The sequence below is a fragment of the Meleagris gallopavo genome, chromosome 3 (genome assembly GCF_905368555.1).
Source record: "Meleagris gallopavo chromosome 3, MGAL_WU_HG_1.1, whole genome shotgun sequence".
In the NCBI taxonomy this organism is placed as follows: domain Eukaryota; kingdom Metazoa; phylum Chordata; class Aves; order Galliformes; family Phasianidae; genus Meleagris; species Meleagris gallopavo.
This window is the reverse complement of record NC_139406.1, coordinates 83,497,548-83,524,011: the sequence shown is the minus strand read 5'-3', so window position 1 is coordinate 83,524,011 and position 26,464 is coordinate 83,497,548. Positions and strand designations below refer to the sequence as shown.

The 26,464-nt window shown below is 47.8% G+C and overlaps 1 protein-coding gene and 1 long non-coding RNA gene across 2 annotated transcripts; one reads left to right on the top strand and one right to left on the bottom strand.

Moving 5' to 3' along the window:
* Window positions 1-9,716: 9,716 nt before the first annotated feature.
* Window positions 9,717-12,771, top strand: LOC104910449 (uncharacterized). Its single transcript, XR_793087.4, has 3 exons — window positions 9,717-10,195; window positions 11,530-11,709; window positions 12,394-12,771. It is a non-coding gene; the product is annotated as an uncharacterized LOC104910449 (long non-coding RNA).
* Window positions 12,772-21,263: 8,492 nt separating this feature from the next.
* TRIB1 (tribbles pseudokinase 1) lies at window positions 21,264-26,186 on the bottom strand. The gene is made up of 3 exons (XM_010709309.3): window positions 25,609-26,186; window positions 25,022-25,314; window positions 21,264-23,492 (listed from the first exon to the last, which is right to left on the bottom strand). The coding sequence occupies exons 1-3, from the start codon at window positions 25,963-25,965 to the stop codon at window positions 23,024-23,026; spliced, it is 1,119 nt and encodes a 372-aa protein (XP_010707611.2). The 5' UTR covers window positions 25,966-26,186; the 3' UTR covers window positions 21,264-23,023.
* Between the last annotated feature and the right edge of the window lie 278 nt (window positions 26,187-26,464).

Here is a 26,464-nt window from a genome sequence, read left to right as displayed (position 1 = left end):
TGTTCCAACATCTCCATATCCTTCTTGGGTTGAGAGCCCCAGAACTGGATGCAGTGCTCCAGATGGGGTCTCACAAGAGCAGAGCAGAGGGGCAGCAGTCCCAGCACCGATCCCTGGGCAATGCCACTCATCACTGGTCTTGGGGAATAATGTCTGACTAACAGAAACTGATAGCTCCTGTGCCAAAACCTGGAAAGACAGAGAACTGAAATACGCAGGTTTTTTAGATTTCCAATACTGAAGAGTAATTGTTTTCAGAATAATAATAATATATGAACCTTCTCCTGATTATTGTTCACTTTTATGCAGATTTTTTTCTGAGATAAAATGGTACGTTTCATTGTGGATCTTGTTTATCAGATGTAGCTTTAAAAGCAAATGGTGTGTGCTCTTGCAGAGCACATGTACTTCCAGGGCACATTGCCTCAAGCAGTTAAATCAAATCAAATTGCTCCAGGCTGTGTGCTGTGAAGCATCTCAGAAGAGGACAAAATCTCCCACTAAACCTTTCCCCTCTCTCACTTTTCCCCTGACTGGCAGGTTTCCCCTCCAGCGTTACACTTGCTGGCTCCCTGACAGGCTTTATTTTCCAGCAGCCCGACTGTCACCAGCTCCTGTTTTCCCAGAGATAACATTTCTGTACGTCAATGCTCACTATCAGTGTCACATTTAGCTTTAATCCTTTCTTAGACTTTTGTGTGAGGCCTTTGCAGTCAGTACCTGTTGCAATGGGGGTCTTGTAAAATTTGCTTGCAAACTTAGTTAGGCAACCTGATTGTGTTTGATGGAAGTATCTTGAGTAAACAGCTTGTTATGTACATGGCCACTTGCTCAAGAGTTGAACGTTGCATTACTCATTTACACATGGGATGTTTTGAAAATAAAACCCAAGACACTGCCTTCTTATCAGATAGTGTTTAACTCATTCATGTTTGTGAAGGATGATTTTGAAATTCCCTTTCTATAGTTCCTTTCCTCTTATGACTGTTTATAAAAGGTGACCAAGCTTATGACTACCTCAGAGTAATTAATCGAAACACAATTTAGGTATTTACATCCTGCCTATCTGAAATCTCCTTCTAGTTTCAATTGAACAAGGCTTTCCTTTCCACTTCCTAGCCTAAATTGTCTCTCTGGAATGTTAAATATTTGCCACAGATCACTCCAGTGCTGGCTGCAGTTCAGGAGGAGGTAAAGTGACCTCTGGGAACTATTTGTTACATTTTCAAGAGGTTTGGAGATCCTACAAGGAGAGGGAATGTCTCTATTTGTATACTGTACATATATTCTTTTTTGTATGACTAATTAGCACGCAGTTTTAGCATGCATTCATTTTGCAAACAGATAACCTGAATCACAAAGCCCTCAACTTTTTCCGCCCACTTACGATAGAACCAACTGCAACTGAAGAACACTGTCAAAAATTTGACACAAACACCACAACTCCCAATAAAAGGGGCCAAAAGCCCTGCTAGAGTGGCTGCAGCTGTAAGCAGGGTCATGAGTCTGACAGAATCTTGCTGTAATCCAGGATTTATCCCAGTCCGGGGGTTGCGCTGAATGATCGGCACGGCAGGAAAGACTTTGAGGAATGTGGTCTCTAAGTAATCAGGCTGATCAAGGGAAAACATTAAATCACATCAAGTTGTATTTGAAATTTCCCTTGCTATTAATCTAATGTGGGTTAAAAGAACATGAGGTAATTTAATAAGCTGAAGAAATATGAAAAAGCCTTATTTTTTCTCATAGAAATAAATCCTATTATGCTCCTCAATGGAAAAAAAAAAAAAAAAAAAAAAGCTTTTTCATTTTTATAGAGCTAATTAACACTATTTAAATAATTACTTTAAAAACACCTTCTTCCATGGTTGTAATGTGGTGGACCAGGCCTCCAGAAGCCAGAACTGATGATGTTCCAATAGCCGCAGGACTTCATTTTTGACCATTCCTGTTCTTTTTCCCTCCTGGACTTACATGGACTTCACTTTCTAGCAGTTTGCTCTGTGAAAATGTTGAGTAGACAGTCTTCTTTACTCTCACATCCATCTGGCCATCCACTATAAGCCACAAATTTCAAAACCTGTCATAAAGATAAAACAAACAAAAACTCAACCCAAACCACCAAGGAAATAGCCAAGTCAACTACTGCTCTTGAATTCTGCCAGCCTTCTATATAGACCCCTGGGGCCAGGTTTTCAAGTGCTTATTACATACAATTACTGCTGCTTTTTTAAAAGATGTTGCACATTGGGTGCTGAGCACCCACTCTCTTGTAAAGATCTGGCGTACAAAATTATTTCAAGCAACAATTGTGCAATCCTAATTACCTGTTTACACACACTTAAATAAGTGGTCACAACCAAAGGCTATGTCTATACTGGTAAGAAATAAATTTGCCCGGGACCATTTCTGGCCCTGAGGTGAGTTGGTGTGGAATACCACGTCCATATAGTTAATTCCCTTATCCATCATAACAAAGCTGTACCCAACCTGCCCACTGTGAGCTGAACAGCCTTTGTTGACTCCAAGACAACCCTGCCTGGGAACTGCAGCCTGCTGGGAGCCTGCTAGTTAGCGCCAGCCAGAACTGCACAATGGAACATTTGCACTATTAAGTAGCATGGATGACTGTGCACCAGGGCCCAGGAATGTGTGCTGCTTCATATACTAATACGACCATATGATATTACTTTTTTTTATTATTCTGAACAAAAATAAATGTCCCACTATAAAATCGATGAAAGCTGTCCATGGACTTCATCCACTTTTGGCTCAACTGCTAGAAAACATATGTATTTATAGTACAAGTTGTTAGTATTTATTCTGCAGTATCTCCAAGGGACTCCAGTCAAGGACAGAGACCCTTGCACGAGCTGCAAATACAAAACAAGATGTGTCAAAGAGTTTGGGAGATAAGTGTTATAGCAAATCCAACTGCTTTGGCTGCTGCAGATAGATGAGAGCTCTCTCTGCCCATGCTAATCCCAAGATTGGACATGTGGGAAGCACAGTGTTGAGAGATTCGTTTGTGCTGGCCAGGAGCCAGCTTGAGTTCAGATGTAGTCTAGACAAATCAGGCTGTAGCTGCCAAGAACCGGGGCTTGGGAGCTCGTAGGCAGCATCACGTAAATACAGTCTGACTTTTGCAGCCTGGAGCCAGCCGGCCCCATTCTGCATCCCTTTCCATGCCGTGGATATGTGCCCTTGCTCCATGTCGGTGTTCTCCAGGCATGCAGCTTCTGTGGCTGGGACAGAGTGACCCATAGGCTGCGTCCAGGTGCCAGAGCTCAGCACAGGCTGCACAACTCACCTGGGGAGCTCCTCCACCTATTTCCATGCAATGAGCAGCCCGTGACACCGACTGAGCCATGAAGATCTGTTGGTGTCTGGAGGAATTTGTGGTTAGTGCAGGCCGAAGCAGAGAGCAACAAACATTCAGCAGCACAAACTTAAATTAATGTTGAATCTGTTGGGATCAACCAGACTGAACTGTGCCTGACCTATGGTTGTATAAGAATGGTATTTTTCTATAAGCATTAGATATATATTCAGACTGCAAAATGTATTTCATACAAAAAAAAAAAAAAAAAAAAAGATGTTTTTTCCTCTTTATCATACCCTTTGAAAATTATTGAATTTTTTCTTTTGGACCAAAAAAAAAAAAAAAATGCAGCAGCAAGCAATCTGGAAAAACTACACAGCCTGTTTGTAGCACCTCCTGCACTGGCACTGATGTGTTCACAGGTCAGCACTGCAGCCATAGCTGCTGTCAGCCCGTACATGGTCTCACAAGAGGCTCACAACATCCTCCATGTTGATGCATGGATTCTTCTCCTGCAAAATTTCTGATCCCAGCTGCAGAGCCCACATCCCTGTGAGCCTTCTGCTGCAGCTGTGATGCTGTCACCCCTAACCTCATGCTTTGCTTTACCACAAAGTTCTGAATCCTGCTGCTTCTTCACCAGGAGAAGTTTCATCTCACCTGAGCTCTGCTCTGGTGCTCTTGAAACTTTGCTTCAGCTCTTCCTAGAGCCTGAAAGTGAGTCAGGACCTGCTTCAGTGATCTCCATCAGCAATCACCACTGAGAGATACACTTTGATTCTGTTGAACTTTCAGTTCCAGGTGCAGCACGGTGCCAATGACTGCAGTGGGGTTCTTCCAGGAAATGGTGAAATAGGCACCTGAGGGTAGGGAGGCAGATTTGCAAACAGTCTGTATAGTGGAAGCATATCCATTGGAGCTCCGAAGAAGTGAAGCAGTGCTCATCTCAATGAGGAGCTGCAATCTCTTCCCATTAAATAGCTTCTGGGAAAATTGCTAAATTCTTCCCTCTTAGGGGATGTCCAGGGGCAGGTGGATTCTGAAGCTATGCAGATCCACCAGGAGGGCAAGTGGCGTTTCTTGCGTGCTCTGGAGCAGTGAGAAGCATGGCAGCCCTGTCACTTTCTTGCTGAGCATCAAGGTGGTGTGTGCAGCTTTGCCCCAGCACAAGCAGGTAAAGCAGAGGGATCTCCACCCCATCCTTCTGAATTGAGTCCTGGGTAATTTTTTTCCTTTGTGTATAATGCTTTTGTCTGCCCCTCATGTCATGCTGGTTGGCAGTGATCTCAAGATAACCAGGAACAATACAGTTTTCCTCACCCACGGGTGTGGCAAATAAACAAATGAGGTATTGGGACACCTCAGCAAGTGCCCTGGTCCCTGGCACGGGGCCACTAAGGCCTTCTCGCCCTGCCCACCCCACCTGGGGTTCCCTGGTGACTGGGGGAAGCCTCACATTGCTCCAAGATGCTACAGCTACACACAGGGCCCGACCTGAAGGATCTCCTGCAGGCAATCCCAGCCCAACACCATCTCCTCTCACCCTGGTTGTGCATATGATGATGGGACCTAGGTTTTCAAGAAACATGTAGGTGTGACACTGAGGGACATGGTTTAGCGGCCACTGTGGTGATGGGTTGGACTAGATGATCTTAGAGGTCTTTTCCAGTCTTACTGATTTTATGACTCTATAATTCAATGATTCTATGATTGCATGGCTGCGTGCTGAGGTGTCCAAAAAGGAGCTAGCCATAGGAGATGGTTGGGGGCTCAGTGCTTGCAGTGCGGTGTGCTTGCAGGATTGGCAGCAGCGGTGTGTACTGGCTGTGTGCCTGTTTTCATTGTACTCACACAGCTGAAAGGATTAGAGTTTCTACTGATTTTCTGGGGTGACTGACTATAGCTCAGAGAGGGTTGTTCCAGATGAAAACAGTCCTGGAACACGTTATTACAGCTCTGCAGCCAGTCTGGGCTCTTGCCTAGCCTGCCTGCCCCACACCGCTGTAGGTTTAGCTCCCTGCTCAGGGACCCCTGCACTGAGAGGTGATCAGTTTCCATCCACACCCCTATTCCTCCTCTGTCTCCAGTGCACCACCACAGCAGTGGGGAACAACCTCGATTTTGGGAGACCTCCCACATGGGTGGGGAATGGCCAAAGGGACAGGCATAGGAGCCCAGCCTTTTCCTGGAGCACCCTCAATGCCTTGCTTTCTGCCCTCTGCTTTGCTCATTAATCACAATGCAATCTTTTTCCTGAAAGGAAGGCCCAAATGAGTCCAGCTGTTGGTTATTCCTGGTCTCTGTGTTGTTGATCCTAGGGGAGATGTCATAGTTGGCAGCAATCCCACATCGAGCAGAGGCACTGCAGAGGAAATGAAATGAATCTTATTGGTTTCCAAAGGATATAAGATGTTTTCCAACCAGTTAGTTTACCTTGTTTCACTCTTCCCTTTCCTGTGAAGATCATTTTACCCTCTTTTCGGGTCAAGGCTCTACCAGCAGCTCCAGCACTGAAGCAGCTTCAAGATACCAGCTCTTTCTTGTGCCAAATGTAGGAACAAATAAGAATGCACATAATGAAGTTTTCCTTACCTGTCTTCTTCCTACAGTGTAGTACCTACAATTTGACCTACCTGTGAATCATAGAATATCTCAAGTTGGCTGGAATCCATATGCACTGAGTCCAATTCCTGAAGAGTGAAGTTGTCAGGAAGGACCATGAAGTGATAAAATAAGAGCAAACGTATCATACATGCATACAATCATTTCTATATGCAAAAATGAGTATACAAGAACTTATGTCTTCCACTTTCTATCAGAGTTCTATTCAGCAGTGTTTGTCTGTTTGTTTGCTTTATGAGGTGCTGCTCCAGTGCTATGACGGTGAAAGTCAGAGCTTTGGCTGAGAAGAAAGAGCCCATGCTGGCCAGTGGGAGGAGTTCTGGGCTCTGCTGATGTCAGTGCCTGCTCCTTGCATGGAAAAGATGCAACATGTGTAAGATAAGTGAGTCAGCCTGGGTCAGGCCCAGAGCCAGTGATTGCTGAGCTCTCTTCCCAGCTCTGCTACTGATTTGCTTGCTGGCCTCAGTGGGTTTGTCAGGCCAGAAGTATGGCATTGCGTGTGCAGGCTGCCCCTGAGGACAGCAGTTGATTTCTCATCATCCATCATTTCTCACAGCTTCCTGAAATATCAGCCCATCTTCGTCGCCTCCCTGCTTTTCCACCTGATTAATGGAAGTAACTGCAGACGCATCCCAGTACTGTGCAAACAGATGAGACAGACTTTGCCAAGGCACATGTGCAAACATTGGGCCCTCGACTGTAGAACAGACAAGGGTGAGCTACTGAGACTCCAGCTACAGAAGCACTGAGCTCCATGTGGCTGGCTTTACCTTGTTGAACATTTTTGGCCTGCTGCTGTTTCCCCATCAATAGCTACATTTTCACATCTGTCACTCAGCCAAGCCTTAATCCAGGTGGTGTGTGCCCTATTCATCCTGCATAATGTGAGCTCATTAATCAAGCTGTCATGTGGTGGAGAAAGCCAAGAGTACTGTGTCAACCAGATCTCTAATCTTGTCTGAAAAAATAGACAACAGGTTTATCTAACAAGACTTACCTTCCACGAAACCCAGCTGATTAGTGCTGCTTTTATTTTTAGCCTCTAATTCCTTGTTGTTGGAGGCCTGACTTAATGTCTGGTGAGTTTGTCAAGGGATGCTGCCCTGCTAAAGAGCCGATTGCTCCCCACAGTGTCCCACTGAGGCTTTTGAAGACCCAGATCAGCCCTGGCACTCTCCCATGTCTTTAGAATTTCCCCAGATTTGTAAATATAAAACTTCACCAAGTGCTTTAGCTAGTTCCTTAAGACACAAAGATAGCCAGACCAGATGATGTGAAAAACATTTAATTTTAGCAGATGCTGCCTCACATCCTCCTTTGTTCCAGATGGTAAATGCTCTACTCCATCCGCAACATCATATGGGATGAATATCCTGATCCCTTCCAAATGCAGAGGAGAAATAGCTATTGAACATTTCTGCCTTTTTTGCAACATTGTTTATGATTTTACCATCTGCATTTAGCAATTGGCCTATACTGCCACAGGGATGTGTTTGGGAGAGCAAGCAGCATTGTTCCTAACAGGATTTTTGGAATGCTTTCTACATTTCTTTAACTCGACTGGCAGTTGATAGTCTATTAATCCTTTGGTTTCCTTTTATCAATCCCTTGCATTGTTTTAGCTTGTAGTTTACAATCATTGCCATTCTGTTTCCTCTTTCCTTTTTTCCCTGCTTTTTACATTGCTTCTTTAAGTTATATTGTTCTTTCTATATCTTTTTCTTAACAGGCTGTTTCTTACCCTACAGATCTATTTTCCATCTCCATCTACATCCAGCAGAGTATTCTTGGCTAAGTTCCAGTTTTCATTTACACTTCTTATTTAACATTTATGTTTCCAGCCTACTGTGCCAGCTTTAAATTTGTGCATGCAGACACATACATACACATATATACACAAAACTGAGACCTAAGGGGACCACAAAAACAAACAAACAAAAAAAAAAAAAAAAACAGTCGTGGTAACATTAACTTGTATGAATTGGGAACACCAAAGAACAGGATTGGCAATGCGTTGTAATGACCCTGACATGGGAGAGTGCATTTAGCCCACCCTCGGTACGGTGAGCATGCCTTCAGTCATGTCATAACTAAAAAAAGTCAGTGATCTGTGTCCCCAGGATGGTGCTCTCTGCTGCTCCGCAGAGGTCTCAGTTCCATCAGTCACAGTGAAGTAATGTGATGCACCAGCCTCTGTCTCCAAGAACTGACGAAGTTCGTCAGCCTGTGCTTGGGATTCTGACAATGATACATGTTTCTCAGGTCTGCTGACTTCAGCAAGGGCACCAGCATCACTTGGATTCTCTCTTGCAGAAGCTGTGGCTAGAAATTTGACCACAAGGTCACAAGGACTTTGCCCCTCGGCTACTAAAGTTTCACTGGCAGGAACCCAATCTCCAGCGCAATCTCTTCCACTCCTAGCAGGCCATGCACTTGTCTATGGCTTAACTGTTGTTACTCCACCACAAGCTTTGCCCAATCCTCCACCTCCAAGATACCATCTTTATGGACAAACCCAGATGTCTGAAGCAGCCAAAGATGGTGATGAAGCAGTGTTTGTCCAGCACTGCAGCCATGGAGACCCTCCTCTCCACACCAGGCAGCAACATCCTCTCCATTTGGGTTTTGGGTTCAATCTTGTGTGCACTCCTGAATACAGAGATGTGTGTTTATGTTCACAGATGTGAACAGATGCACTGCATGCATAGGCTGACAATTAGTGTTCTAATCTACATGCATGAGATAAATCTAATTTGATTATGATCTGTGGTACAACAGCAACTCCTAATTTTCAGTGATTAGTCCTTCCAATTCAGCAAGAAGGAGGCTCTCTTTTGGGTTACTGTGCACAGTCTAAGGAACAAGCCTCTATTTTGTTTTTTCAGTTCCAGGGAGCTGCTGTTAGCTGGCTGAAGTGACCAAACTAACAGTGCACTGATTAAAAATCCTGGTGGGGTTTCCTCCTCTGAGACATGAAGAAGTGACTGAGGACTGAATGCGCTGTTCTGTTGTGCAACGAGGTGGTCTTTTCACAGCTGCCCATCAGTATCTCATTTCCAGTTTTATTAATTAGAACTTCACTCCATAAATCACATCTCATGGCTTGCAGTACCAGAAGGAGGACATTTCCTGCTGGTATGGGGCACTAATGCAGTATAGGCTTTCAGGGCTTGGCAGACATTCAGTTCCCAGTCCTGGTGCAGAAGCACAGAGATCGCAGGGGCTGACCCTGCACCTCTACAACCGACCTTAACAGGCAGCCCAAACTGATGGTCATGCTGTTAGATGTGTTCAAATCAAGAAGACAAGATGAGTTAAGAGCAGTGGGAGAGGAGGAATTCAGGCAGTCTCTCGGATGTGCCTGTTACACTCTTGTCTCATTGCCCAGGACAGCTAGGTAGGGTTGAGGTTGAGTTTCTGTATGCTTTTTGGGTTGAACATTTACCTGTGCTTAACATCTGTGTGACACTAGCTGCTGTGTTCCCCGGTGCAGTGTCCCACACAGCCTTCTCAGTAGTACAGTAAACAGTTACTTTGTCTTTTGTCTTTATTAGTCCCCTAGGAGATAATATTGCCTTTGCTTATGACCCTATGCTCTTGCTGGTACAGCTGTCTTCCTGCCAGAGCACGTATTAGTTCCTGAGCTCAGAGTGCGCACAATGTGTTTTGTTATGTGTTGACACAGACACACACACTGCTTCACCCTCGTGACGTGGCTCTCTGAGAGCTGAGGGCTGGGTGCCAGGTGGCTGTGGGGCTTTCACGGGATCCAGAATATTTCAGAAGGTCTCCCTGCAAGTCAGAGCTGAGTTTGGAGGGACAGCAGGGTAAGAGCAGGAAAAAAAATAAAAATAAAAGAAAAGCAATTTACAAAGTTAAACGTAGTGACTTGAGTGATTGTGAGCTTTCCCAGGGCAGAGGACAGACCTTGCCCAACCACGGGGCCCATCCTGAGAACAGAGAGTACCTGAGCTGCCGAGTCCTGGGCAGCAGGTACAGAGAGCAGAGACGAGCGCTCTCAGGGGATCAACGCTGACTTCGTCCAGGGAGCCCGGCTGCCTACAAAGTAGCTTAAAAGGTTATCCTAGGTAAAAAGAAGCAAACAAAGCAAACTTGTGGGCTTGTTTCCGTGGATACTTGTCTGGAAGTGGAGGCATCCTTTAGAAGTCTTCGTAGCCTCAGTGCCACAGATTGTTATGAATCACTTGGGACAAATATATCCTCAAAGCAACAATGACTTTTTAGTCCATTGTAAGTAGCTCATGTGTTGATGTTTTAGAGAATAACATTGCTTAATGTGTTTATACTTTCTGCAGGATGACGCAATGAGCTCTCTGTATAAGGTAAGCAGCTCTTATGGAAAGGCCCAGATGGCAGGTATGGCACAGCCTCCTGAGCATCCTGTTCTCTGCAGGGCTCTCCTCGCAGCTCTAGATGTGTACTTTTCTCTCTTTATTCCAGCACATACACACAAAGCGCCCGTTTATAGCCCGTTCCAATTTTGCCTGCCTCGGGGGCAAAACTCGAACCTCCCAAAAATTTAGTAAACTCCCTTCTGTGTGTTTATGCAGCCTTTCATCAAAGACTATAGAAAGAGGCCATGTGGTCTTGTGGCTAGATCAAAGCTAGAAAGCTCCTGAGATCTAATCTAGGCTGCACCAGTGACTCACTGGGTGGTTTTGGCAAGTCACATGATCTCCGTTTGCTCAAGTCTATCCAGCTGAAAAAAGCAGGCAAGAAATGCATGCTGGCCCCAACCTGAAGCCAGCGTAGATGCATTAAAGGAAAGAATCTAAACTGATCTATCGCACACTTGGGCTAGAGGTAATACTCTGTAACAAAGGTGCCAATTGCACACGTTGCCACCGGACCCGTGGCTCTTTCTGTGCCTCAGCACACGCTGGATTACGTCAACAAAAGGCTGCACAGATGCATCAATCCTGCGGATGCCGCACTGCTTTTCACTCCATTCTCTAACTCGTCCTCCAGCTGTGAGTGCCCTATTTTGCCTGCTCCTCCTGCAAAGGACAGGGCAGCTCTTTTCCCATTCCTTTGTTATTTGCCATTTAACCAGGATCTCTCAGGACGTAGCATGTGAGTGCATGGGCAATTACCACAGTGCACGCATGCAACGGCATTATTGCTTTGCATGGGCCTGCAGCCCATAACACTGCTTCCAAGCTGCCTCCAGTGGGAAAAGCCCAGCTCGGCAGCTGCTGATCCCAATCTCCAGCTAGTATTTATCCAACAGTTCCTCCCGGAGAGATTCTCCAGTGGCAAATAATTTCCCTCACGTGTTTTCGCCTTACACCTGTTTTGAGGCTGAGAACATTTAGGAAGGCAATCCTGATCCTAATCTACATTGTAATCCGTTCAGCTGCACATGGGGAGCAGTGAGCAATCTGTTTGCCCGACAGTTGTAACATTTGGAGAGAGATGGTGAGCCCGGAGTTAAGCTGCTGCATTGTGACTGAGTCACAGGCAAAGCAGGAGCGGGGAAGTAAAAGGCTAAAAGTAAAGGATTTGCAGCATGAATCTGAGGTTTTTGCTGTTGCTGAAATCACCATTTGCTCTCACTTTTGCAGTTCTTTGCAAAGGAAGGCGTGGCTGGAGAGCCTGGAAGGGTGTTTCATAGCTGGAAGGGCTGAAAGTCTGGAGCCAAACCTTGAGGATGATGTCTGTGGGGAAAGAAATTGAGACCCCGTGTCTAAATCTCAAAAACTGCTTTGATTAGTCAAAATATTCATCTTCCATGACGGAATAAGGTTTGTAATCACAACTGAGCAAAAGCACTATTAAGTATTTATTAAAACTCACTCCAGGTTAACAACCTGCAAGTGGCCATCCTGCCAATTCTATTCTAAACCCAAAAGAAATGGTGCGCTTATTTGCCCTACGGGTAATAAAACCAGTTTTTCCCCTACCTGGAAATACACTTGGATTTGCCCAACAGGCACAGCAGGATCAGCAGTGACTTCTGATGCTTATCCTCCCATTGTAGCAGCTGCCACCAGAGCCAGAACTTGGTTTGTGGCAGTGCTGCTGGGCTGGGTCCAAAGCCATGGGGCTGCTCAGTGCAGGATTAAGAGTGAGCACTGAGGTGAAATGAGATGTCAGGCTTGGATGGTGCTGGCATCCCCTGTGCTCTATTAAATGTATTAACAAGTAATGGCATAGTGAACTCCTAAGTAAAGTGGAGTAATTAAAACAATAAAATTTTTAAGGTTGAGATGATGCCTTTTGTTGTGGGTGGAAGGCAAGGGGAATAAAAGCTTTTCATCTGCATCAGCCCTGTGAAGGAGCCTCTTGGAAGTGGCTGGAGAAGCAGGACCCTCTCACTGCATGGAAACCAGAAGGGACAGAGAGAGGGTCAGCTCCTTGGGCCAAGCTCAACCCTGTGTAAGATTGTAATGACCACCTACATCTTCTTGTCTTCCATTTCCCCCCAGAGCCTTACTGTTAAAGCTTTGCCACCAGGACCTATGGATGTGAGCAGCGAGCAAGGCTTGCATTTTGCACGTGGCTGAGTTTTACTGCAGTGAGTAAAAAAATTCAAATCCTGATGGCTGAGTTTGATAACAGGAACTACCACGCCTGGGTGCTGAATATGGGAAGAGTCAGACTCCTGCCCTGGGCTCACACAGCTCTGCCCTCGATGGAGAGCCCAGGGCGGCACTTTACTTACACAAAGTGCTGATGCCAACAAATACCATAATAGTGGAAGTAACTTTAACAAAGCACTGCTGGCTAGCACAGCACTTCTGAACTCAAGCCTTTTTTTTTTTTTTTCTTTAAAGCTGTTTTGAAAGTTAATTGTTGAGCCTCAAAAAAAATAAATAAATAAAATAAAAAAATTGAGTTGGGCAACTATTTGTGCCAAGGTTAAATTGGGTCAAATCCTGAAATCCTGACTTCGGGCCAGACTCTGCAGTTCCCATTGATTTACACAGGAATGTTGCATGCACTGGGAAAATTTACCCTGAGTTGCTGCTCTGAGTCCACAGAGAGAAAAGAGAGTTTGGATTTCTAGGTTTGACCCAGCAGGCAGCAAGCAGGATGGCAGTGCAGCTGGTTGGCAGGAAAAGACTGGGTTTGCTCCAGGTGACAATGATTGTGTTATAATTTATGTAAGAGCAGAACCCCTGAATGCATTCTTAATATGGTTGCACTATATTCATGCCAGAGTAATTTCCTCATATACCCCAAAGATCTGTCTGGGATATTCTGCACATGGCATCTGTGGGACCAGATGCCCTATGAATGGGTCCTGGCTTGTATCTACAAAGGACATGGACAGGCTGCCAGGGCTTCATGGCAGCTCCCTGCTATTCAGCAACATCTGGTTTGAGTGAAGCCTTTCTAACTTGCATCAGTGGGGTAGGACCCACAGGAGCGTTTTTTGACACTCCTAGCAAAGGAGGGGCAACTGGGATAAAAAGAGAGGTGATGTATCGGCATAGGCTGCCCAGGGAGGTGGTGGAGTCATTGTCCCTGAAGGTATTCAAGAAAAGAGGAGATGTAGCACTGAGAGACATGGTTTAGTGCGCATGGTGGGGGTGGGTTGAAGGTTGGACTAGATGACCTTAGAGGTCTTTTCCAGTCCTAATGATTCTATGATTCTATGATATGAGATTGCTTCAGAGGGCTTGTGCTGCATGTCCTTGTTGCAAGGAGCATCCTCATCTGGCCTATAAAGGGAAAATCCAGCTCCTTGGAGAAAGGGTGCTCTTGTGTCTTTCTAGAACATGCTTTTTCTGTATTCACTCAGAATGATATTTATTTAGCCTTACTTTGAACTGCTGCAGCAGCCTGGATCATTAGCTGCATACTTTATTTTGTTTTGTTTGATTGCTTCCCGAACTTAACCCCTCCCTATGAGGTCTTTAACTGAAGGATTTCTCCCTTTGTTTTTGAGGGCTACACATGTGCTTTGGGGCCTGCAGACATACCTAAGGAAGGTGCACTGCTGCAGTGTCTTGCTGGCTGTCTGATGTGGTGGTCACTGGAAAAATCTCACTGCTCTACTGTACTTCAGCATGTGAGGAGACTAAGTTCTCCTGCCTGTTATGAAGCCACACGTGCTAGTTGTTTCCAAATGAATCAATTGCCCTTTTAAAGCCACAGCTGCGAGACTGCAGTCTGTCTACCACTGGCTGCAGTCCTACCCAGCATTACTCCCTGTGTGTCATCCCATTGACTCTGAGAAGCGCAGTGGACATTTGGGGTTTTCTGATTACTTGCCAAGCCACAGACACGCTTCCACTCACATGGCACTGGAGCCCCTTGCAGCTGGAGCGCTTTCCGAAACTATTCAGCTCGACCTTTGCTTGAGACATATGACAGCTTCCTAGCAAAGATGAATCTTGTTTCTGGAGAAGTTGCACTAAGGCCACTGTGGTATATTTCCAGAAATAATCAAACACAAACATTCACAGGGGTCAAAATATCTGTACACCTGTTTCCTGGGAAGGCAGCGGGCGGCTGTCGAGGCCATCTCAGCTGTTCCAGTGCCCCAGCAAGATTAGCACCTGGGTAAAGAGCAGCTGATGGTTGCAGAAAATAGCAAGACGGAGGCCAAGCCAAAGGGAAGAAGAGAGGTGAAGACTGCATCACTTTTCCAGAGGTTTCTACCTGCTATGGGTGGGGATCAGCACAAACTAGCTGCAGGAGGAAGCCTGGGATGTTTATGAGTGGTCACAAGTGGTGTTCCCCAGGGATCACTACTGGGGCCCATCCTGTTTAATATCTTTATTGATGACCTGGATGAGCAAATTCAGGTATGTTTCAGTATGTTTGCAGGTAACACCAAGGTGGCAGAAAGTGTTGATATTCCTCAGGTCAGGAAGACCCAACAGATGGATCTGCATACGTTGGACTGCTGGGCTGAGGCCAGTGGGATGAAATTTAAGAAGATCAAGTTCTGGGTCCTGTGCTTTAGTCACAGCAACTTTAGTCTGGAGGAGTCTCAGGGGAGAACTTATTACTCTCTGTAACTCCCTGAAAGGAGATTGTAGTAGGTGGGGGTTAGACCTCTTCTCCCATGTAACAGCACGAGGATGATCATCTTAAGTTATGCCTGGGAGGTTCAGGTTGGATATTAGGAGAAATTTCTTCTCGGAAAGGGTAGTGAGGCATTGGAACAGGCTGCCCAGGGAGGTGTTGAAGTCACTGTCCCTGGAGGCGTTCAAGAAACATGGAGATGTGGTACTTAGGGTCATGTTTTAGTGGGAAATATTGGTGGTAGGTGGACAGTTTAACCAGATGATCTCTGTGGTCTTTTCAAAACTTTTTAGTTCTATCAATGACTCGAGAGCTCTGAGCAGCTCCTCCAACTCCAAGGCATGTATCTCTAAAACATCTCTGAAAACCTATCCTGTAGCATTTGTGTTAAAACCCTGTCTCCGAACCCCTTCCCCATGCTGCAGGTGCAGGTGCTGCCAGCAGTAACAGGTGGCCACCTCTGTCAGCACCTCAACCAGTGCCCAGCATTGCGCTGTGCTGGGCGAGGCCTCTTCCTCTCAGGCTCTGACTCATGCCCACATGCATGAGCAGGATGTGCATCACGGACTGGCCTGGTCCCTGCTCACCCACGAGCCCCATGAGGACAGCCCTGCCCATGGGCAGCAGCTGAAGGACTCCAAACCACACACAGCACTGAACTGAAGTGAGACGTACCTCCAGCACATTCCCCTCTAGCATAGAAATCCTAGCTCCAAGATGGCCCATTGTGGACCATACTATCAACACGCCTGCAAGCACATCCACACAACCATCCCACAGCACAGGGAGGGCTTTCCTCATGGTCAGGGGCCCGTCCTGATGTGCTGAGCTCCTCTCCCCATGGCGCAGTGGCACAGTCCTTACTCCATGATGGGGAGAGGCCTTCCAGGGCCATGGCTGCTGTCAGCACACGGTCACAAGCCGGCTGGGCCACATCATGGTGTGGGGAGGTCCTCCCCTGCGGCTGAGACACACGTCCTGCTTTTCCTCACACACCCGGAGAAAAAGAAGAAGAGAAGATTGAGAAAAATGTTACTAAGTCAGGAAATCATTCTGGAGGAGGGGGAGCAGTTCCTCTAACCTCGTGTATGTGGAAAGAATGCTATTTGCTGACTTGGCCTTATTTTTTAATTTATTGTTTTGCCAGCTGCTCAGATAAAAGGACAAAGCTCTGCTTGCTGTAATGAGGCAGCCGCTCAAGCATGCCTGTACACTCAAGCACAGAGCATCTGGCTGGGACACTGGTGACAAGCGGAGAACAGTCCAAAGGGTTCACAGGACACATCCTTTTAAATCCCTCAACAGCGAGGACTGAGCACTGGCTCTTTCTTCCTCCCATGAGAACTGGAAATCTCCTGGAGATCATTAACTTTGGCAGACGGGGCTCTCACATATTAAGGATCACAAGACCCGTGATACAAAATCCCACGAGCTTGCTGATTAAGCCTTTCTGCCAGGCCTGCACGACTCCAGGCTCCACAGCCATCTCCCAGGGTGACCTCCCATGGACACAGGCCAGTTGGTTCTCTGCAGGAGTTCCTGTCATTTTCTTGTGTTTTGGAGAATATTCTCTTTCCAAGAAAAGGCCTCTAGTGGCATTCTGCTCTGGAGCTCATTGCTGCAGGATCTTGAGGCCTGAAAGAACAGAGAGTCGAAGACCCTTTCTCAAAGGAAGTTCCTTGAAAGGTTGCTAAATGCCACGTTGGACATAAGTGAGCCATGTTATCCCAGTGCCACAGTGAGGACATCACAGGGGGAGCTTGACAGGCATCTGCTGGTGCTTCCAGGGAACAAGTGGGCCTTCTGGCCTTTTAGACACAGTTTGTGCACACATACTGGTGTGGAGAGCAGAGGGTTCATCATCGTGCTGCTCAGGTAACAGTCCACACATAGACCAGGGTGGGTTTCACCCTTTCACCTGGAGCTTGGGTGCCGTTGTGCCTCTGCTTTGTCACTTAGACTCAGGGGTGAACATGGTGAGCTTTACCCTTCTGTATTTACTCACCAGGGGAAGCACTTACTCACACCAGCCTCTCACAGCAAAGTCATTGTGACCGGGCATGAGAGCAGTGTGCAGGCTTCTGTCCCAAATTATGCCAGTGCTTCTGCCCCACTTTATTCTATGATTCCATGATTTTATGTCAGTACTTTGCCCCCAGTTGACGGCATGGCAAAGAAACCTTGCAGTATATAAACCTCTGTAAGACTACAACTCTGACAAGTTGAGACTGGATGGGGATATCATCACAAGGCCCAACAATGGCTTTACACTCAATTACATTTATGGTTTCTGTGATTCATCTAAATGTTTGTGGCTTTGTCACTACCTGGAAGTTAAGAAAAGAAAAAGAAAAAGGAAAAGAAAGCCCCGGAATGAACAGCTTTCTGCTGCAAGACACTGGGTGACACAACAGAAACTGAGCAACTACCTTTGGTGGTAGGGAAGAGTCATTTTCTGTGCTGACCAGAGCTATATTTGATTTCTTAGGCAATGTCAGCTTTTGCATGCTACATTCTCTGGCTAATAGCCAGGGCGATGTGTAATACTTTAGCCACACTGTTGTTACTTAATGCTTTCCTAATCTGCAATTTGCGCAAGAGGAGTAAAATCTAAGCAAAGCCACTGAGAACATCTCCTCTAATAATTTATCAAACGCGACTTTTGTTGTTGGCAGGAGGCAGCAGTGGCTGGAGGTGAATGTTTTCCCACCGCAGCGCCGTGAGATAAACAAGGGGCAGCTGATTCACACCACACTTTTCTGCCATCCACCCTTTGTGTCACCCTGATATTTCTTCAAACGATAAGCCTGCGTGAGCACTCACGGTGTGCCGCCAAGGTCCAAGTTTCATCTCTTTCTGCAAATTGCATGTTAATTAACCATTAATAACAGCGGGAGTTGCATGCAGAAATCCACACCCACAGTGACGAGGCTGTGCCCTGGCTGAGCTCCTGATAGCTGCATTATGGGGCCAGGTTGGCCCCAGCAGCCCCACAGGCACTGCTCCCCGTCCCCGGAGAGGAAAACAAACCAACACTGGCCAGCCTTAATCTCGCCATAAAGAAAAGAGTTACCTCTTGCTCTATGAATTTTATTTATTTTGGTCCTCTGGGCAGTGCTTGCTGTTGTTAGAAACATGATTGCTTCATACAGTTATGTTAATGTTTGCATTTGACAGAATGTAATTGATACTTCTGCTGCGACGGCTTCAAAGCCAAATTAGGAAATGAAGTGCTGCACATTAGCTTGTTTAGCTGGTTAAATGCATACAGTGCAATGAAAACTAATGAGTTCTCTTTAAGGCATTTTCTAAATAGCCAGGTTCATAATAGAAAAAAAGTTCCAGCTGGGAACTCGTATCCTAAAGGATTTGTAGTTTTGTTGTAACATAAATGGATCCTGGCTGCAATATGGATCCTAGGTTTCACTCAGAGAGTGGGATTTTGCAAGTTACAGAGGAATATAGCGTAAGAACTGTTGCAAATTTCACAGTACTTTCACCAACAATAGTTCTGAGAGATGTTGCATTTAACAAAGACATTTTTGCAAGGGATTAATTCAGAACATGGTTTTATGTCAGGCTATTCTTCTCGGTGCTCTGTAGGGAAACACTGTGTTCGTAAGAAGCATTTGCACAGGATATTATTTCTTCATGCTGCCAAACCTGTGCAGTGCCAGAACCCTAGAATCACAGAATGATTTGGGTTAGAGGGATCTTAGAGCCCATGCAGCCCCAACCCCTGCTGTGAGCAGCATTGCCACCCACCAACTCAGGCTGCCCAGGGCCCATCCAGCCTGGCCTTGAGCTCCTCCAGGGCTGAGGTACTCACAGCTCTTTGAGCAGCTGTGCCAGTGCCTCACCTCCCTCTGAGTAAAGAATTCATTCTCAACATCTAACCTACATCTCCCTTCTTTTAGTTTAAAGAGATCTAAAGCTAAATGTTTTTTTCATCCTGATAGAGTGCAGTAGCATGACAAAAAATGAACAAAAAATCTGCTTTTGTATAAAGAGATAATCTGAAGAGATTTGCTTGACAGAGTGCACTCAGCGCTGATTGAATAATTTGTATGTTTAAAGCTATCTCTGGGGCCTGCCCTCAATCCATTAACACAGAGCTGAGAGGAGCACTGCACAGCCTTTGTGATTCAGCCAAGTGCAATGAATCTATGTATCTTTGTAAGAGTGTTTTTGTTTTTTTTTTTTCCTTTTCTTCATAAATAACTGATGGAGAAGTGTCTTAGACCGATTTCAAGGTGTCCTAAAATGAGGGTCGTTGTTTGCATCGGAGGAACTGGAACTCAACCAATGCTTCATAATGAATTGCCCATACACTCAGCAGTGTCACCCATTTGGCAAGGAGATGTTGACCTTCAGTCTGAGCATGCTGAGCTGGCTGCTTCACCTGGTGCTCCAGGAGGAAGCTGGCTTACACTCTGCTCTATTGCTTGAAAAATTATCGAACGGAGGGATAAAAAGCAGCTGAAGTATCAATTCAGTGTTGATAAAAATATATATCTGGGAGATAAAGGGAGGCAGCTGGAGGAGCCTGGGATGTTGTGGAAAAACCACAACTTTCTGTTATTTCCAGCAGCAAATGGATGAGTAGCAAAGGCTGCCTTCTGGAGAGGGCAGCAACCTCTTTCAACTTCAATACAAAATGGTGAATAGCGCTGAGGAATAAACAAGAGATTCCTGCAGCCCTTGTCAAAAGGGACCATTTAAAAATAGACAAATTATGACTCGAGAAGAAATGTATGCATTGCATAAATCAAAGTTCTCACACCCACCATCAGAGTTTAATCACTTAATATGCTGGTCTTTCAACATGCTCAGAAACTTTGTATACAATAATACAAACGACGAGGTTACGAAGCAATAGCAATTTATTCTGCTGTACAAACGGATGTTGCATTATAATCCCTAAAGCAACACAGAGGTTGTTTGCAGACGTTACTACCATTTGCCATTTATTTTAATTGCTCTACAGTGTCACTCATGTGAAATAAAGTCATGGGGTGACCTATTCATTCACCTACTGAGGGTGACTTCACTGCAGGCAAAAAAAAAAAAAATATATATATATTTTATAATATACATATAAAATACATAATATATATGTATATATGTATGTTTTAGACATTGTCAAGGTTTCACCAAAGCATGAACCTCCTGCAGTTGTTCTAAGGAGACGCATCAGGGCTCAGATCCAAGGCTGAAGGTATGGCAGGGCAGCGGTAATTCAATCAGCTGGGCGATGCTGTGCATGTATTTTTACAACTTTTGCAAGAATAACATCAGTCAAGTAACTTGAGATATTTTGGTGTCTGACATTCACTCAGAGAGCTCTAAGAAAATATGCTTACTGCACAGATTGCTGGTTTGTCAGAGTGGGAGGCAAGGCACCTAATTACAGCCATCGCACCGCTCTTCGTCATTGACCAGCTCCCATCCCCTCACTTCACTCTCAGCTCACTTTCTAAGAGCAGAGCCTTTCTCAAAGCCACCCTGGTTCCAAGACCTGCCAGGAAGCAGTTGCTCTGGTGAACAGATTTCAAGAAAAAGGACAAAGTTAAGCATGAGGCAAAGTATAAATAAAAACCGAGCTTCTCTTCCTCCTCCTCTGTACTCGCGAGCGATGATCTCACTGCTCAGGGTGGATTACAAGAGTGGCTCGAGCTCTTTCAGGAAAGCACATTCTCTAACCTTGATACTGCTGCTATTTATACGCCTCACTCCCAGCCACAAAGCACAGCAGCTCTGTCAGCTTTCAGCTCATTTTTAACAAGAGCACAGTGCAGCTTCTGTGCTTCCGCCGGCAGCACCAGAGCCCACCTCCAGCCTTCCAGCAGCTCTCAGAGCTGCTCACTTGGAGACACCTGAGACCCAATTTTCCACTGGGTTGCATCCCATAGCCAGGCAGGCAAGTGCAGGAGGACAGCCTTTCGCTGCCATCTGCATCCAGTTATAAAAGAATGCACAGGCTGAAAGGCAGCAGGGTGACTTAAGTTGGGCGGCTGAAACCCAACAGCTAAATCAGACGGACTCTTCCAAAGCAGTCACTTATCTTCCCCATCCTTACCAAACAGGATGCCCTGTCCCACATAGCTCTTGGGAGAGCTTGTGTCCTTTCCACCTCCCCAGTCCCAAAGATGGGGAACAACCCATCCCCCATCTCCTCTCACCTCCGTGCAGATTTAACCCGGGGGTGATGGGTCACCTGCAGGCAATGGCCACGAGCTGATGCACTGTGAGGCCAAACCCCATTGTTTGAGGCAAAGCCCAGTGTTCACCCTGAGACACCACCAGGAATGGGAACAAATATTATGAAACCAAGTTTATTAAAACTTTCTACAAGTCAGACTTTATCATCCAGGTTTCCACAGATATCTACATATTTACAAGTTGGACATAGTGTTTTCAGCTTTTCTAGCAGATTTTTCTACCAATATATACAAATTCACCGTTCTTTTTCATAGAAGGGCTAAACTGTATCACAGATACAAATGTCAAGCAATCATGAGAAGTTTAGTGCAACAGAGAGCTGTAGTGCCCTGCTCTTAATGCTCATGATTCTGTCAAGTTAGTATTGCCAACAATAATTCACATTAAATTGCTCTTTGACACCTCTTATTAGGACAAACAAAGTACAATGGAACGAAACATAAAAAAGCCCAACAACAACAAAACAACCCCCCACATGTAAGCTATGTACAAAGTACACAGTCCATGAGGTATACATGGTATTCCTGCAGTGCACCAGCAGCTCGACGCCGGACCACCCCAGGAATGACCCCATCGCCCACCTCACATCCACTGGGCACCGCGCTCTCTAACGCAAACGGCCATCTCTGTGTGAGCCACTGGGCACAATGTGGAACAGAGGAATCTGAGGCAGGGCTAAGCTTTACTTACCCCCAACCTGGGAAGCTAATGATTTAGGTCTATTTGTTATCCACGTACATTGGAAAGACTATGAATAATCATGCAAAACAAAAGAACAAAATTTAAGGGGGGGGAGGAAAAAAACAAAAAACAAAAAAAACACAGCCACAGGCCAACGACATACCTGAATAATCAACGTAAGGGCGTATGGAGATTTTATTCTTAAGACTGACTTTCTAGGAGCAAGGGGGGGAAGAAGAATTGAGCCTGTAGGAAGACGTGAACATGTTTACATATACTGTACAAGATGCCCCTTATCGCTGTCCAAGGCAAGGTGCCCTCCTGATAGTGTTACGTTTGGGGAAACAGATACATTTTGGCACTGGGAGCTGAGACTCGCTGCCTGACCAGCCTGCTGAGGGCATGAAGTCGCACAGGACACACTGCGGTAACTCGAGGCTGAAGGCTATTTAAAACAATTTTGCATTCAGCGAATGGCATCAGAGGGGATCCAGCTGGAGATCAGCTACTCCCCCTACCCCCCGTGTCAGAAAGGTCCTGGCAGCAATTGCAGCAGGGATCTCTCTTACAGGAGGATCTGACAGCTTCATCCCTAAGGAAATACAACTGACTGGAGCAACGAGCAGGCGGCTGATGTGCTGATGAAGACCTCCTTCCCTCAGTAAAGTGCACTTACACTCAGAAAACTGCTTTGCAAGACACCAAGTCAACTTCCCCAACTTTAAAAACAAACAAAGAAAAAAAAAACCAAAAACCTAATTTGTCAGATTTGCTCAGTTAGAGATATGCCCTGCGCCCCTCACCTGCTGCAAATCACTGTCCATACAACCTGGGGCAAAGGGGGAAGCCGAGGGTTGGCTCTGCCTCTCTCCACATCGCCAGCAATAAGACTCTGCAGCCAAAATGCAGTGGGAAAGGGCAGAGGGCACGGGAGGCAGAAGCAGAGCCATGTGGTTCCTCCGGGCAGCAGGACCGAGCCGCCAGCAGGGCGAGCATCGAGCCTCTGTGTGCGCTCACAGCAGAGATCTGTGGGTCGATGTTTATCTGAAACAAGGTCACTTTTCTGACCATACTGGCACTTTAAGATGCTTTGAGTCTGTAACGTGGAAAAATAAAAATATGAAACTCTACGGAGATGCCAAAGGTGAGAACGGCGAGGTTCGTGAGATTTCAGGGTTAGCAGAAGAAGGAACTGATATCGTCATTGTCTCCATGGTATTCTGGAACGATTTGATCGGAAGTCCCTGTCTCTTGGTCTGTATATCCTGGCTCCAGGACCGCCTCAAACCAGGGATGGAGCAGGATCTCCGGGGCTGTGAGTCTTTCAGAGGGCTCCCGTCGCAGGAGGCTGCGGATGAGGCATCGGGCTTTGGGGGAGACGTGGTCAGGAATACAGAACTGTCCGCGGCGGATTTTGGAAAACAGCGTGCTAGGGTCCGAGTCGTGGAAGGGATAGCGTCCCACGAGCAGGGTGTAGAGCATCACTCCCAAGCTCCACACGTCGGCCGACTTCCCCGAGTACGTCCCCGTCGTGTTGAGGATCTCAGGGCTGACGTAGGCAGGACAGCCGTGTTTATCCGACAGCGCATCGTCCTCGCCCTTGATGATGTGCGTGTCCTCCAGGCTCTCCAGCCTCAGCTGTGTCCTGCGGGGGGCAGTGGGTGGAAGCCTTGGGTTAGACACACGGGGCAGCAGACCAACGGCTCCATGCAGCAACCACCACTGCATTCCATGCATTAGCAAAGGAGAGGCAACAACTTCCTAATTTGCACCAGGGATGCTTATTCCAGACCAAGGTGTAGCTACGTGCATATTGTTGTTTGCTGGGATGTCAGCAAGTGCTGGGCTCTCGAGGAATGCCAGCGAGGCTCCTGCTGCCATCCCAGCATACATTTTCACAACACAAAGCCCGGTTGTTCTGCACTCTCAGCGTTCACCAGCTTCCTCGATCCCTATTTTCTCCCTTTTGCCTTTCCAGGTGGTGCCCCGGTCCCGGTGGTGGCGAACCGAGAGCTTCCCACCAGCAGCCACCACTCACGTGCCGCAGGGATGTGCTAACTGCAGCCTGTCCTCGGCGTGACCTCCCACTGCAATGCAAAATACCCATCGGTTCTGTAAACGGAAAATGTGACTCAATGCGAACCGTGGGCCCGGGATTGGCCGCGGGAGCACTGAAACTGCACCTGTGCTGGTGAGCCCCAGCGCCCGCCTGCCATTGCTTAACCCTCTTCTTGCCAAACGCAATGCACATGACACTCGCCTGTGCAACACCAATTTCCAAACGAGCCAGGCTGTGTGCAATGTAACATTTCAACAAATGTTTCATCTCACTAGGGGCGGGAAAAGCTGCAATAGTTTCCTTCAAAGGAATTACTTTCTTTGCATGTCAACATACGGCTGTTTCTGTTTAAGAGGTGCAGTACTGGTTCGTTGTCTTATCACCTTCACAACCGATATCCCATAGAAGCAGTTAAAAAAGAAAACCAAACAGCGGTTTCTTCTGTTTCATCACATTAAGCATGACCCATTGCAGCCTATACGCATTTTTTGAACTTCCTAGAGCACAGTGGCCACTCAGGGTCAGTTCCTGGGCTGACACCACACTCCCAGCTCTGCCACGTGCAGCACGGGGCACAGAGCAGCCAGCTCTCCAGGGAGACACTGAATGCTTTCCCTGGTCTAAATTTAGAAGCTCATCCCAACAGCGTGCCAGCAGATGGGGGAAGCTGGAAGCACCTTGCTATAACTCAGGCTTTAGGTTAAGTTCTACCACTTTCCCCCCCCGCGGGACATTTAACCATGTGTCGCCCTCTGTGCAGTGCATGCCCATATCCATGGAGCAGCAGAAGCACCACCACCAGCACGGAGATGCCGATCCACACTGTGCTGTCCTCGTTCCCTCCACATCCCATCCCTTCACCCGTTTGGCCCTATAACTCATCCATCATCACCAAGACCTAACCACTGCCCCGTGACTACGGATGGATCTCACTGAACTTCTGCTGGAGGAGGGGAGGCTGATGGAGAGTTCGCTCCATTCCCTCAGCCAAGACCCAGCCGCAGCCCCTGGGTGCTCCACTGCACACATGGGCACAGACCCACCCCGCTCTTGAGATGCTCTTTGCCCTTCTGAATGAGGCTTCCCCACTCTCCCGCCCGGTGACAGCCGCTCACCTCTCTTCGTTGGAGAAGACAAATTTCCTGAGCTTGAGGTCTCCAAGAACGATGGCCGACTGGTGGCAGTGAGCGACGGCCGCCACGATCTGCCGGAAAAGCCGGGCAGCCTCCTCCTCCCTCAGCCTCTTACAGCTCCGCACGTAGGAGTGCATGTCCCCAAAGTCCTTCTCGAAGAAGACGTAGGCCTTGGTGTCTCCGAGGATCACCTCCACCACACCGGTGATGTTGCGGTGCGAGGGCAGCTGGACGTAGGGCCGGATCTTGTCCTGGTAGTGTTTGAGAGGGAACACCTGTGCGGAGGAAATGAACACAACGTTCGTTCTCGAGGGCGTCGGGAGCGGAATCGCGTCCAGCGACTCTTTCCAAACAATGCCGGGGATGGAGGAGCGCCAGGGCTCCGTGCCTCCACTCGAGCGGCACCGAGACCCCCCCCCCGCGGCTCCGCCGCTCGTTCCGCACGGACGACGGGGAGCAAAAGCCAAACCAACGGAAACCACAAACCGCCCGAAAGCCTTTCGTCCCATTTCGAAGCCCCTCCGAGCTCCCGCCGCCCGCCGACCCGCCCCGGGACGCCCAGCGCTCACCTTGCAGCGGAGCTCTCTGCCGGAGCTGACGCTCAGCGCTCGGGACACCTGCTCGCGCTCGGCCAGCGGCAGCAGCAGATAGGAGGCGATCAGGCTGGGCCCCGCCGTGCCCACATTCCCCGCCGCCCCTCCGCCGGCCGCGGGCGAGGCGGGCGCGCAGGGCGAGCCGGGGGCGCTCAGGCAGTCCGGGGTTCCGCCGGGGCACTCGGCCAGGCGCGGGCACTTGGCGGCCGGAGCCTCCTCGGCGGGGCCGTCATGCAGCGGCGGGAGCCGCTTGGCCGGGGCGCTGCGGCAGCGGGCTGCCGGCAGGAGGAGCGCGGCGGCGCGGCGGGGCGGCGGCGGAGCGGGGCGGCTCATGGGGGGCGCGGAGCGGAGCGGCGCGGCGCGGCGAGAGGAAGAAGAGGAGGAACAGGAGGAGAAGTAGAAGAAGAAGCGGGGCCGGGGGCTAAGGGCGGGCGGAGCGCGGCTGGCGCATCCCCTCGCTGTCCCCGCCGCAGCCCCGGGCCGTATCCACCATCTGCTGCCGACTCCGCGCTAAAGTAGTTGGAGGCTTTAAAAAAAAAAAAAAAAAAAAAAAAAAAGATGGTTTCTCCTCCTCCTCCCGGCCCCTGACGCACGGGGAAGTGGGAGGAGGGAGCTCGGCCCGGCCCCGCTCCGGCCCGCCCCGCTCTGCGCCCGCCCCGCCGTGCCCCCGAGCCTCTCCGTGCGATGCTCCTGCAGCGCCCGTCGCACCCGGCCGACCCCAACCCCGTGCGGTGCTCCCACGCGTGAAAGCGAAACGCGGGGCCCGGTTCCGTCGCCACGAGGCTCCTTGGTTCGCTCAGCCCCGCGTGAAACTCGGCAGCCAGCGAGGGGC

Coding starts and splice junctions, on each gene's coding strand:
- TRIB1 (XM_010709309.3), bottom strand. CDS start 25,965: ATGAGCCGCCCCGCTCCGCCGCCGCCCCGCCGCGCCGCCGCGCTCCTC. Junction 25,315..25,608: donor GCAGAGAGCTCCGCTGCAAG/GTGAGCGCTGGG, acceptor TCCTCCGCACAG/GTGTTCCCTCTCAAACACTA. Junction 23,493..25,021: donor GTCTTCTCCAACGAAGAGAG/GTGAGCGGCTGT, acceptor TGCCCCCCGCAG/GACACAGCTGAGGCTGGAGA.